Raw genomic sequence first — 15280 nt, 5'->3', positions numbered from 1 at the left:
GAAATACTATTGTGGCGCTCCTGGCGGTAGATTCGACACATTAAGCATATTCTCAACAATGAAAACCAGCAAAAGCACACCGGAATCTGACAATGATTCCGGTGTCTGTAACTCTAGTAAGGCAACAAACAGTATTGGAAGTCTGAACGACCATCCGCGACGATTAATAATTCGCACTGGCTGTGGACTAAATTTAGATTATGATGAAGCTTATGAGGTGAAATCTGATCATTCCTCGCAAGATGAAAATTCACCTCGAAGTGATTTTTCAGAAGGAATTGAAATGACGACATTTGGTAGTCGGGAACCTGCTGACGACGATGATGATGAGTTTAATTTTAGACGTGAAGTCATTTTTGTAGACGATTTTAATACTTCAGGGGAGAGTGAAGACGAAAATTCATACAGACACAAATACTATAATATGGGTTACAGACCTTTTAGTAGGGAAGTCCCAACTTTCCAGCCTACGTTTGAGTCTTTAGGCTCGTCTTCCTTAAGTAGTAGAGAAGTTGATAGAGGTATAAAATTTTTAAGTTTGAAAGAAGGGCCATCTCAGTACAGTAGGTACTCCTCTTATCAGAATCCTCAGTTTAGCAGTGAACGAGTGAAAATAGAAAAAACTAGTTATAAAAGAGACAAGGCTGATCCTCCATTTGGTCGCGGACCTGAACAATTAGACAGAGCGAGCAGTTCAATCGGGTCATTAATTTCCCAAGTGCCAAGTGACGAAGTGAAAAATATGGCAGAGGGAAGAAAATTAGAACCACTGAAAAGAGAAGATCCCAAAAGAAAGAAAAATGCTAAAGGTTGGTTCACAATAATTAATCAATCAGTACATACTGTAGTAGTGTGGAAACACAGATTTTATATACAGTGAGATCATTAATATTTATGTGGGACTAAATTTCATGGATTCGCAGTTGGTAGAGATGGTACCTAAAAATTCAAATTCATCTTTACATATGTTTTACAGAGTGAAATGATACAGGCCTCCTAGTGAAACCTTTAAAACCTTTAAAAACCTTTAATTTCAGAGCAAACCTTTAAAACCTTTAAATCTTCTGAAAAAACCTTTAAAACGGCCAAATAGCCTGTAATTTTCACTCAAAACCTATATTTTTGTTCAGACTGCTTGCCGTGCCAGTTTAAAGCAAGTAATGGTTATACTACTGTATTTATTCCCCCCTTTTAAGTGTTGTTATTAGGATACTGCTTGTGTATCTTTCATCTTGAGTTTTTCAGAATGCTGTTGTGTTCACCAGACCACATACATGTAGATGTTTTTAGTAAATACCTATATATATTATGTGTTTTCAACGAGAATTCCGACAAAAATAGCCTTTATTTACTTTTTATTTTTTAATATTTTACACTAAAAGGCCTTTATTTCCATAGATTGGAGCCTTTATAAAAACCTTTATTTTTGTTCAGGCCTGCTAGGAGGCCTGAATGATAGCTAAGTGCACCAAATTACTAAACATATTTATGGTTTTCCTCCTCTCGAAGTAAAAATAGAAATATTTGATATTTAAAAAGTAGCTTTCTCAAAATATCTGAAGCAAAATGGACAACTCTTGTATTAGCCGTTTTTCAATGGTTTTAGGACATCCCCAATTATAGTCTGTATTAAAAGTCTCCACATCTACATAAATTCGATAGAATATAGTATAAAGTTAGTCTACTTTCAACACTTTGAATAAAGTCAAATTCCAAGACTAGCCAAGAGTCCAAAACTAATGAAGAAAATCTGAGTGAAAGAGAATGACATGCTCTTTATTATAAGCTTACCAAAACCATACCAAAAATGTACATGAAAGAAGATATTAAAGATTTTATAATGTAAACAAACCCCTACACCATTTTGCCATTAATATTTTTCATTCAAGAAACCACTCAATTCAGGTGATAATTGTTGATATATTATAAAGGTTGTGTAAGCAGATTAAGTTGTAAATTAATGTTGATATCTGAAGTTACCCGCTTTCCTTGTTTACAAGAATAAATAAACACATTATAGTTTTTAGCTATTGTTCAAACATGGTGGCTATTCAAATCACTCTGCGTACGTGGTCCGTCCGTCCGTCATTCCGTCCGTCCGTCCGTCCGTTAACAATTTCTCGTTATCGCATCTCCTCAGAAACTACTGGGGGGGGGATTCTGACCAAACTTTGTCAGAATGATGTATTGGTACCCTAGTTGTGTCCCCCTGAAAATCAGACTGGTTCAACAATTTTTGAGTGAGTTATGGCCCTTTGTTTATTTTTATAATTTACATAGATTTATAAAGGGGAAAATTTTGAAAATCTTCTTGTCCAAAACCACAGAGCCTAGGGCTTTGATATTTGGTATGAAGCATCATCTAGTGGTCCTCTACCAAAATGATTCAAATTATATCCCTTGGGTCAAATGTGGCCGCGCCCCGGGGTCACATGGTTTATATATACTTATATAGGGAAAACTTTGAAAAACCTCTTGTCCAAAACCACAGGGCCTAGGGCTAGCTTTGATATTTTGCATGTGACATCATCTAGTGGTCTTCTACTAAGATTATTCAAATTATCCCCCTAGGGTCAAATATGGCCCTGCCCTGGGGGTCACATGGTTTACATAGACTTATATAGGGAAAAACTTTGAAAAACCCCTTGTTCAAAACCACAGGACCTAGGGCTTTGATATTTTGTATGTGACATCATCTAGTGGTCTTCTACTAAGGTTGTTCAAATTATCCCCCTAGGGTCAAATATGGCCCCGCCCTGGGGGACACATGGTTTACATAGACTTATATAGGGAAAAGCTTTTAAAATCTTCTTGTCAATAACCTACAACATTCAAATTTGGACCACATGTATGGTTTTGAGTGGCAAGATGAACCTTGACATGAGTTGACCTTGATTTTGACCTAGTGACCTACTTTCACATTTCTGTAGCTACAGCCTTCAAATTTGGACCACATGCATAGTTTTGTGCACTGAAAAAAACTTTGACCTTGACATTGACCTAGTGACCTACTTTAACATTTTTGAAGGTACAGGCTTCAAATTTGGACCACATGCATATTTTCGTGTTCCAAAATAAAATTTTACCTTGATTTTGACCTAGTGACCTACTTTCACATTTCTCAAGCTACAGCCTTCAAATTTGGTCCACATGCATAGTTTTGTGTACCGAAACAAACTTTGACCTTTACATTGACCTAGTGACCTACACATTTTTAGCCCACCATCATCAGGTGGTGGGCTATTAAAATCACTCTGCGTCCGTGGTCCGTCCTTCCGTCATTCCGTCCGTCCGTCATTCCGTCCGTCCGTCCGTCCGTTAACAATTTCTCGTTATCGCATCTCCTCAGAAACTACTCGGGGGATTTTGATCAAACTTTGTCAGAATGATGTATTGGTACCCTAGTTGTGTCCCCCTGAAAATCAGACTGGTTCAACAATTTATGAGTGAGTTATGGCCCTTTGTTTCTTTCTATATTTTACATAGATTTATATAGGGAAAAACTTTGAAAACCTTCTTATCCAAAACCACAGAGCCTAGGGCTTTAATATTTGGTTTGAAGCATCATCTAGTGGTCCTCTACCAAGATGATTCAAATAATTTCTCTGGGGTCAAATATGGCCCCGCCCTGGGGGTCACATAGTTTATAATAACTTATATAGGGAAAAACTTTTGATAACCCCTTGTCCAAAACCACAGGGCCTAGGGCTTTGATATTTTGTATGTGACATCATCTAGTGGTCTTCAACTAAGATTATTCATATTATACCCCTAGGGTCAAATATGGCCCTGCCCTGGGGGTCATATGATTTACATAGACTTACATAAGGAAAAGCTTTGAAAATCTTCTTGTCCAAACCACAAAGCCTAAGGCTTTGATATTTGTAATGTAGCGTCATCTAGTGGTTCTCTACCAAGTTTGTTCAAATTGTCGCCCTAGGGTCAGAAATGGCCCCGCCCCGGGGGTCACATGGTTCATATAGACTTATATAGGGAAACGCTTTTAAAATGTTCTTGTCAATAACTACAACATTCAAATTTGGACCACATGTATATTTTTGAGTGGCAAGATGAACCTTGACATGAGTTGACCTTGGTTTTGACCTAGTGACCTACTTTCACATTTCTGTAGCTACAGCCTTCAAATTTGGACCACATTTATATTTTTGAGTGGCAAGACGAACCTTGACATGAGTTGACATTGATTTTGACCTAGTGACCTACTTTCACATTTCTGTAGCTACAGCCTTCAAATTTGGACCACATGCATAGTTTTGTGCACTGGAAAAAACTTTGACCTTGATTTTGACCTAGTGACCTAGTTTCACATTTTTGAAGGTACAGGCGTCAAATTTGGACCATATGCATAGTTCCGTGTTTCAAAATGAAATTTGACATTGATTTTGACCTAGTAACCTACTTTCACATTTCTCAAACTACAGCCTTCAAATTTGGACCACATCCATAGTTTTGTGTACCAAATAAAAACTTTGACCTTCACATTGACCTAGTGACCTACTTTCACATTTTTAAGGTACAGGCTTCAAATTTGGACCACTTGCATAGTTTTGTATTCCGAAATAAAATTTGACCATGATTTTGACCTAGTGACCTACTTTTACATTTCTCAAGCTACAGCCTTCAAATTTGGACCATTTGCATAGTTTTGTGTACCGAAATGAACTTTGACCTTAAGATTGACCAAGTGACCTACTTTCACATTTCTGTAGCTACAGGCTTCAAATTTAGACCACATGCATAGGATTGTGTACCGAAACAAACTTTGACCTTGACATTGACCTAGTGACCTACTTTCACATTTCTCAAGCTACAGCTTTCGAATTTGGACCACATGCACAGTGTTGTGTACGGAAATGAAATTTGACCTTGAGGTAGTCAGTAAGTCTTGAAATTTGGAACACTCAAAAATGGCACATTGGTGGGCGCCAAGATCACTCTGTGATCTCTTGTTCAAGGTACAGTACCGAAACAAACTTTGACCTTGACATTGACCTAGTGACCTACTTTCACATTTTTGAACGTACAGGCTTTAAATTTGGACCACATGCATAGATTTGTGTTCTGAAGTTTAATTTGACCTTGATTTTGATCCAGTGACCTAGTGACCTACTTTCACATTTCTCAAGCTACAGCCTTCAAATTTGGACCACTTCCATGGTTTTGTGTACCGAAATGAACTTTGACCTTAAGATTGACCTAGTGACCTTCTTTCAAATTTCTCAAACTACAGCCTTCAAACTTGATGCACATGCATAGTTTTGTGTACAAAGAACTTTGTCCTTGAAATTGATCATGCACAGTGTTATGTACGAAAATGAAATTTGACTTTGAGCTAGTCAGTAAGTCTTGAAATTTGGAACACTCAAAAATGGCACATTGGTGGGCGCCAAGATCACTCTGTGATCTCTTGTTTAAGGGTAGTTGACCAGTAACGAAAATCATCAAAGTAATCTCCATAATATTATGCTTTTTCAGCATTTATTCGATTTTCATGGAAAACAATGATCGTGAGAGTTCCATCCAGAAAATGTTGCATTACTAAAAATACATTGCGGAGTCATTACCTATCAGTTACCTTAAAATGTTGTACTTAAAACCACTACTTTGAAATGTTGTGATTTCATTTGATAATGACTTTTGTGTTACATTATCTGCAGCAAAGTACACCTGATAAGTATGAGAAAATTCTTCAAAATGACTAAAACATAAGAAACAATTCCAAAATGATCGACTGAAATGACGAATATAACCAGTCTGGCTACGTTGTTACACAAACGTGATACCAGTTTAACTTTTTTTGGTAATTTTTCATTGTATACATTTTATGTTTTTAAAATTAAGTATATAACTTTTGAGTAAGCCAATGTATCATCATTGGGAACAATAAATAACTTTGGCTTAAAGATCAAATCTTAATAACGTTTCTTAATGTCGTAAAATTTCTTTAATGGAGTTTATGCATTATTTTCTTTTTCTTTTTATGCACTACCAAACTTTTTGTCAGGGCCTAACTACAACTTATAAAATAACTGTCAGTGTAAACCATGAGAAAAGTGTGCATACTGTATATTGAATACAATGAGATTTAAACAAATGTAGGTCATATTTTGTCTGCCTGATCAGTTGTTGTTTAAAGGACCTATTTGATTTTTCTTTCACTTTTGACCAATGTTTTATGTTGGCTTCAGTTTATTGGTCAATTCAGAGTTGTTCCTCTTAGATTTTCCTGGGTAGGTACCATCTCTATAGTTGGTTCTATCCTCAAAATTAAATACCAAGAACAGATTAAATTCTCATTCATTTTATGCTTAAAAATTATAAGTTGCAAATTCATAATGCTTTGAACTGGTCGTTTATATAAAAAAAACATTAGCTCTCAAGACTATATGATTTCACAGAATTACACAAATCAGCAGGTACAGGAGTTGTTACCAGGATGAAAAAAAGTTCTTCAGTAATATTTGGTGCTCTTAGGTAGAGCTCGAAATTGTAAAATTTTACATCTGTATTTGGCATGATATGTTCTCAAAGGACAAGAAACATAACTCTAGCATACTGCATAGCACTTAACTCTTGTTTCAAGTTACATAGGCCAAATCAGTGGAAAAAACACCTTTATGATATGCATGCAGTAATTCAAAAGCTAGGTCTAGACATTGAAATTAAATGTTTTATGTTTTTAAAAACATACATAGACATGTTTTCTATATGCACCTCTATGGCCAAGTGGTGTTGTTGTCTGACTTGTTGCTCATGTTGAGCTTTTGTGACCGCTCAATGACCGTCGTTGTCGTCTGTCGTCCATCCGTCAACATTTTCTAAAAAATCTTCTTCTTGAAAACCACTAGACAGATTTACACCAAACTTCACAGGAATGATCTTTTGGTGGCCTCCTTTCAAAATTGTTCAAAAAATTCATTTCTACACAGAACTCTGGTTGCCATGGCAACCGAAACAAAAAACTAAAAATCTTCTTGTCCAAAACTACAAGGCCTAGAGCCTTGATGTTTAGCATGTGACATCATCTAATAGCCTCTATGAAAATTGTTCAAAGTATGTCCCTGGGGTGAAAAGAGGCCCCACCCTGGGGCCCCAAGTTTTACAGGAAAAAAAAATTAAAAATTTTCTTGTCCAAATCTGCAAGGCATAAAGCCTTGATAATTAGCCTGTGACACCATCTACTGGTCCTCTATGAAAAGTGTTCAAATTATGCCCCTGGGGTGAAAAGAGGCCCCACCCTGGGGGTCCCAAGTTATACATAAACTTATATAGGAAAAAACTTTAAAAATCTGCTTGTCTGATTTTGTTTGTTTTTTTGTTTTGGGTTTAACGCCGTTTTTCAACAGTATTTCAGTCATGTAACGGCGGGCAGTTAACCTAACCAGTGTTCCTGGTTTCTGTACCAGTACAAACCTGTTCTCCGCAAGTAACTGCCAACTTTCCCACATGAATCAGAGGTGGAGGACGAATGATTTCAGACACAATGTCGTTTATCAAATCGTCACGGAGAACATACGCCCCGCCCGGGGATCGAACTCACGGCCCCGCGATTCGTAGACCAACGCTCTCCCTACTGAGCTAAGCGGGCGGGCTCTTGTCTGAAATCACTAGACCTAGGCCTTTGATATTTGGTTTGTAGCATTGCCTTGTGGTCCTTTACAAAGATTGTTCAAATTGTAATCCCGGGGTTGAAAGAGCCCCCGCCCCGGGGATCCCAATTTTTGCATAGACTTATATAGGATTTTTTTTAATCTTCTTGCCTGAAACTGCAAGGCCTAGGCTTTTGATATTTGGCATGTTGCATTGCTTAGTGGTTCTCTACCAAAATTATTGAAATTATTCCCCTGGAGTGAAATGAAGCCCTGCCCTGGGGTCCCAAGTTTTACAAAGACTTATATAGGAAAAAAATAAAAATCTTCTTGTCTCAAAGTTCAATGCCTAGGATTTTGATATTTGGTATGAACTATGACCTTGACCTACTGACATACTTCCTTGCTTTTTAAAGATACAGCCTTGAAATTTGGATGACATGTACAGTTTTGCACACCGATCTTAAAACTGACTTTCAATGACCATAAATATGACCCACTGACCTACTTCCTTAATATTTTAGCATCAATTTGGCTTTGAAACATGTAGCTCATATTACTCAGGCGAAAGATCCAGGGTCGTCATGACCCTCTTGTTTAAGATACAGCCTTGAAATTTGAATGACATATTCAGTTTTGAACACTGATTTTAAAACTGACTTTCAGTGAACATGAATGTGACCTACTGACCTTCTTTCTTTCTTAATACATGTTTTAGCATCAGTTTGACATTTGAAATATGTAGCTCATATTGCTCAGGTGAGCGATCCAGGGTCATCATGACGCTCTTGTTTGAAGTTAAAGTATAGAAATTTGGACCACCTGTATAATTTTTGATATTGATTTCAATAATCACATTGAAAAGTCTTGACATACTGACCTACTTTCGTTTTTTAAGGTACAGCATAGAAATTTGGACCACATGTATAAGTTTTGATACCGATTTAAATACTCAGCTGAAATATTCTTAACCCTGTCCTTCTGACCTACTTCGTTGTTTTTGAAGCTACAGCAAAGAGATTTTGATCACCTGAATATTTTCTTAACAAATCATGTCTCCCACCACACAGTGGTGTGGGAGACATATTGATTTACTCCAGTCTGTGTGTGTGTCTGTCTGTCTGTCTGTCTGTGTGTCTGTCACAAAGCTTGTCCGCACTCTAAGTCGAACATTTCTCATCCAATTTTCACCAAACTTGAACAAAATGTGTTTGACCATAAGAGCTCGGACAAGTTCGATAACTAGCCAAATCGGTTCAGGCGTCTTTGAGTTATGGCCCTTGAATTACCAAAAATCGGCCTTTTTACTCTTGTCTGCACTCTAATTCAAACATTTCTCATCTGATCTTCACCAAACTTGAACAAAATGTGTTTGACCATGAGTCCTCGACCAAGTTCGATAACTAGCCAAATCGGTCCAGGCATTTTGGAGTTTCGGCCCTTGAATTATCGAAAAATTGGCAGTTTTACTCTTGTTCGCACTCTAAGTCAAACATTTCTCATCCGATCTTCACCAAACCTGAATAAAATGTGTTTGACCATGAGACCTCGGCCAAGTTCGATAACTAGCCAAATCGGTCCAGGCGTTTTGGAGTTACGGCCCTTGAATTATCGAAAAATTGGCAGTCCGCACTCTAAGTCGAACATTTCTCATCCGATCTTCACCAAACTTGAACAAAATGTGTTTGACCATGAGACCTCGGCCAGATTTGATAACTAGCCAAATCGGTCCAGGCATTTTGGAGTTACGGCCCTTGAATTACCGAAAAATCCGCCTTTTTACTCTTGTCCGCTCTCTAAATCCAACATTTCTCATCCGATCTTCACTAAACTTGAACAAAATGCGTTTGGCCATAAGACCTTAGCCAAGTTCGATAACTAGCCAAATCCACCCAAGCACTTTTGATTTATGGCCCTTGAATTACTGATTGGATCCACTCATCCAGACCATATAATTGGATCCACTCGTCTAAACCATCTAAAGAAACTAGACATTTTACATAGGGGCAGTTGTGGGAGACATGCGCTTTTCTCAAAAGCATCTCTAGTTTCAGTTGTTATCTTGAAAAATCTTTACCATGACCTACTTGCTTAGTTTTTTATTTTGAAGCTTTAGGAAAGAAATTTGTTCAACCAAGCAATTAATCTCAGGTGAGCGATATAGGACCATCATGGTCCGCTTGTTTTGTTGGTGCATTACTTTCCTTTTGTTTGATAGGGTACAATACATGTGTTTTTCATTAGATTCCCACTAATTAAAAATTAAACTAAAACAATTTGGAGGTCATATCTTTTACAGCGTATGTTTCGTGTTCAGTCGATAAGTCTTTCATCCAGGGATTTTAGTATAACTTAGGCTCAAAGGTTACCCATAATGAAACGCCATAATCACGTCCAAGACCCTGAAGGCACTTCAATGACACTTGATAGTGAAAGAGGACAAAACAAACATTGGGCAAGGGCAATAACTTGAATAATTATATAATTAACTCTGTATTTCTGTCGCATTATTGTCAAGATAATAGCCTGACGTCATTTATAAAATGGATTGTCTAGCAGAAATTTTCACATCTTTTTACCCTCAGGATTACACACAGAAACAGCGAGTGTCTTTGAAAAAAAGGCATTGAGTATTACTTACACAACAAGGCTTTTAGCTGGAATATGAATCGCCTTAATAATAGCTTTAATTATAATAGCTATAAGAGAAGATACTTAGAACATACAAATTCAGATAATGTTTTAAAATTCTTCTTATATTTCTAAGATTTCAGTACACCTGATAGTCTTGCAAATGACCCCTATACACGAATACTGTATGAGAAAGCTCTAGAAGAAGGCACCGAGGAAGACAACAGCATCAGAGTCATGGTAATCGGATGTTACGGACAAGGTAAGACGTCTTTAGTCAGAAGATTAGTTCAACAGCCTCTGAAAGATGTAATGACGACAAATGGGATAGAGGTTCAAAGATGTAAATGCAGTAAGGATGGTGCATGGGAAGCACAGATATCGGAGGACCTTGAAGTTGAGAGTTCTAAACGTTTAGCTTACGTCGCAAAATCCTCTGAAGGAAGAATAAACGAAGGAACTGGCGTGAAGCCTGATTTTGTTCCGCTGGCGACTTACAACACAAAGGTCAAGGAGAATACAGCTGTAACATTATCAACAACCACAGTAGAAGAAAACTTAAAGAGTAATATAAACAGAAATAATGCAAAGAGTAATAAAAACAGAAATTATCCAGTTAACACTGATACTAAAAAAGAGGTGACAGACGAAATTTTAAAAGCTGATCAAAGCGATACGTTTATGGATCAAGAGAATTATTTAACAAACTTAAAAACATTTAGTGCGGAATTAAAAAGACATAGACAGACATCAAACGCGTCAACAGAAAGTGACATTTCTTTAAATATTTGGGACTTTGGTGGTCAGTTTGTGTACTACGCAACTCATCAGGTGTTTCTCTCTACGAAGTCTGTTTACATTCTAGTTTTTAACATAGCAGAAGGTTTGGATAAAACGATAAGCGATCCTGATTTCCCGCGAAGGTCATGCAAAATGACAATGAGAGATTATATAAGGTTTTGGGTTACTTCTGTGCATTCGTTCGTTGGCGCCGAGGATGGGACGGAGCCAACAATTATCATGGTAGGCACGCATAAAGATGAAATAAAGGAAGGAATCAATACTGATGATATATTCGAGGATATTAGGAAAATGTTTGATGATACTTCGGCTATAAATCACTTCCATCCAGATCAGTTTGTAGTTTCAAACACGTCTTTGACAGATGAAAGTATAGATATACTGCGAAAAACTATACTAGATGTTGGAAGGGGGCAGGAAAATAAGGTTGCAGTACCTGCAAAATGGATACTGCTTGAAAAGGAGTTGAAAAAAATTCGAAGCAAGAAAATAGTCACATTGGAGGAAGTGCTAGAAATAGATCGCAGAAACTATTCTCGAGTCCAGACAGAAACCCAAGATGCAAAGAATGACCAAATACGGCTCTTCCTGAGATACCATCATGCTCTGGGATCATTTTGCTACTTTCATGATAGAAATTTGTCTGAATATATTGTCGTGGATCCACAATTTTTAATTGATGCTTTTAGCTGTATCGTCACATCAGAGCAGTTCTGCAGAGTTCGTCCCAAATTAAGGAAAAAGTGGCGAAAACTTTGTGAAACTGCTATACTGGAACCGGAGTTGCTGGAGGAAGTGTGGCGCAAAAACTCGAGGGAAGAATTCCATAAGTTCAAGAAACTGCTAACAGAGTTTTTACAAAAGCACCGGATAATCTCAGAAGTGTTAAAATATGATGAAGAAGGTGCAACTTCGCCACAACCACTCGGATTTTACATAGTACCTAGCTTTCTTAAGGTATCTGCAAGTGACGAGACTGTTGGAGATTTCTTGGATGGTAAACCAACAGCGAAAGTGTCTTTGGGATACATTTTTGAAAATGAAGCACTTACACCCACGCTGTATCAAAAACTTTTAGCAGCTGTTGTTGGTAGATGGCCTCTGTTGAAGTTTACAGGACAGTATATTTTGTTCAACGATATGGTTGCATGTGAACTTCAGGCAGATCATGCAGGATTGCTTATTCAGACTCAAAATAAGCTTGAACTGCTTATAGTAAATCTTTTACCTGTAAATGCTATAAGGCCGGATGTCTGTGATATGTTCAGAAGATACGTAGAAATGGTGATAGAGCATGAGTTTTGCAGATTCCGCGGCCATGAAGAACATGCAAGCCAAAGAGTCTTTACGAAGTATGTACGTTGTTTTCATAAACTACACGGGTCTAAGGGGAGTGAAGACATACTGAAATTAACCGACATACTATCACAGTCCGACAGGCATTTTCCATGTCCTGACAGAGCGAGCCATTCTTTAGAAATGAACCTCATTTGTCAGCAGTGGTACCGGCACGAAGTCACAATTGGTGATATCCCTAAACGGCGACTAACGGAAAAACAATACAGTGCACTTTCAATGGGCATCGGACAGGGTTGGCAACAAATAGGCCGTCAGTTGGGCCTCAGAGATATATCTCTTGAGCAAATAGATATGGACTATAAGTCAACAGATATGAAAATATTTTATATGTTCTTGAAATGGGACTCAATTGAACTAGACAAAGCAACGCTTGATGTTTTGGTGAAGGCAGTTCAGGAGTGCCTGCAAATCACAAGTGTAGACTGGGATGTAGTGAAAAATATTGTCGATGGATTTTGATGGAAGGCTTTCAAAAGACTTTCGTAGCCAAAGACTTGAACTGACACTTATGTTTCTTACTTGTCATCTACTTACAGTGTGCTTGAAAAGACTGAACATTTTACACATCATTGAAACCAGTGCCCAAAAGTTGTAAGGTATAAAGAGAAATGTAAACAGAAATAGCAGTGTTGATAATGTGGAAATGGATATTTGGATTTTCAGACATTCCTGTCGTTTTACTGTTGTTTCTTCTAGAAAACAGGTCCGCGCCAGTTACGATAGCTATGTCTAGGTACTTGTTACGTTAACTTAAAAATGATATATCAGTTAGATCGGACATGTCTCCTCGACAATAGGCGTACTAAAAATGGAGAGAAAAACATCTTTAACGACTTCTTTTCAGGAGCCGCTTGATAGATCATCACCAAACTTGGCCTGTTGCTTCCTTTTAAGGTCCTCTCGCAAACTATTGACTGATTTTAGGGACCGTCATAGATGAAAATAGAAAACCTTTAAACAACGTTCTCATGAACCGCTGGATGGATCGTCATTCAGGCTGAATTTAGTGGGTAAAAGAGATAAAATTAGGATAAAAATCAAGTAAATGGCGCTTTCTCAGGATCTATGATGGAATTTAACCAAACATGCATTGTCTATAGCATCCTTGTAAGGTCTTCTCTCAAATGGTCTCGCTTGACTGATTTTAGGGGCCACCGGAGCTGAAAACGAAAAAAAAATAACATCTCCTCACGAACCGTTAGATAGATCGATACCGAACTTTGCCTGTAGCATTCGTATACGATACTCTCTCAAATTATTCTCTGTAGCCTAGTGGTAGAGCGTCCGCTTTGAGTGCGGGAGATCGTGGGTTCGATTCCCGGCTGCGTCATACCAAAGACGTAAAAAAATGGTAGTAGTAGTTTCCTCGCTTGGCGCTCAGCATTAAGAGGATAGTGATATGACTGGTCAGCCCGGTGTCAGTATAATGTGACTGGGTGGGGTATCATGCCACATGTCTACGGCATGATACTCCAGTGAGGCAGCACTATAAAGTTGGGCATTGTGCTCACTGCTACAAGTTGACACCATCGTTTATATGACTGAAAAATTGTTGAAAAAGACGTTATACCCCGAACACACGCGCACACACACACGCACACGCACCGCTTGACTGATTTTAGGGGAATTGTTGAGTGAACTCCGTTTTGTCAATCTTAAACTCCCATAAGGCTTCAAATTTTATATAGAAAACAGAAGATAAAGCTGTCCAAATACAAATGTAGATGGTATGCAAAATTGCATGGTTAGAAAAGCACTGCTTGAAATACTGTAAATGAACATATATATTTACAAGTGTAAAGGGAGGTAATCGAAAACTTTGCATTATTTAATATTCAAACCTTTGACAATATTAAAGAAAACAATTACTGAAAATAGGATTTCACAAAAAAAATATATATATATATTATGTTCATAATAAAACACGTGGCAGTCACATGAACAAAGGCATTATGACCTATAATCCTGTCCATGTTATATCAATGCAATTGAAAAGTAAGCTATCTATGTTAAATGCTATGCAGGGTAACATAGTTATGCATCTAACAGTCCTGAAATTGTTTTCTTTAATTTTGTAACAATGCTAAGTATTTTCCCATACTTTGACGCATATATTGAAAGCAGGTATCGTTCTTTCCAGCGGTAGCTTTTTCAACATATTTTACGTTGTGAAATTATCAAAAATTAGGTCAATAGGCTAGACCAACGGAAAATATTGTTAACGCTCTAGTCCACAGTTTAAATTTGAAACTCATGAGAATTGGTCAGAATGTTTGTCTTGATGATTTCTAGGTCAAATTTGAATCTGGGTTATGTGGGGTCATAAACAAGGTCACCCGGTTAAATCAAAGGAAAAGTTTGTTTACAATCTAGAGGCCACATTTGTAACCCAGTCTTTATGAACTAGGTCAGAATGTTTGTCTTGATGACCTCTAGGTCAAGTTTGACACAAAATTACGTGGGGTCAAAAACTCGGTCATATCAAAAGAAAATCTTGTTAACACTCCGCAGTTCCAGTTTGAAACTCATGACAATTCGTCAGATTGTTTGACTTGATGACTTCTAGGCCAAGTTTGAATCTGGGTCATGCGGGGTCAAGAACTAGGTCACCCAGTCAAATCAAAGGAAAAACTTGTAAACATTCAAGTTGTGACCCAATCTTTATAGATCTTAGTCAGAATATGTGTCTTGATAATCTCTAGATCAAGCTTGAAAATGGGTTATGTGGGGTCAAAAACAAGGCCAGTATGCCAGATCAAACGAGTCTTGTTGATACTCAAGAGTCCACGGTTTAAGTTTGAACTCATGAGAATTGGTCAAAATGTTTTTCTTGATTACCTCTAGGTCAAGTTCAAATCTGGAGCATGTGGTGTCAAAAA

At 37.6% G+C, this 15280-nt stretch overlaps 1 protein-coding gene across 1 annotated transcript; it reads left to right on the top strand.

Moving 5' to 3' along the window:
- Positions 1-10381: 10381 nt before the first annotated feature.
- Positions 10382-14774, top strand: LOC128547271 (uncharacterized). The gene has a single exon (XM_053519450.1). It carries the CDS (start codon positions 10479-10481, stop codon positions 12858-12860), a length of 2382 nt encoding a protein of 793 aa, XP_053375425.1. The 5' UTR covers positions 10382-10478; the 3' UTR covers positions 12861-14774.
- Positions 14775-15280: the final 506 nt, after the last annotated feature.

Source organism: Mercenaria mercenaria, chromosome 12, assembly GCF_021730395.1.
Source record: "Mercenaria mercenaria strain notata chromosome 12, MADL_Memer_1, whole genome shotgun sequence".
In the NCBI taxonomy this organism is placed as follows: Eukaryota; Metazoa; Mollusca; class Bivalvia; order Venerida; family Veneridae; genus Mercenaria; species Mercenaria mercenaria.
Note: the sequence above shows the minus strand (reverse complement) of the source record. Positions and strands in the feature narration are given on the sequence as shown.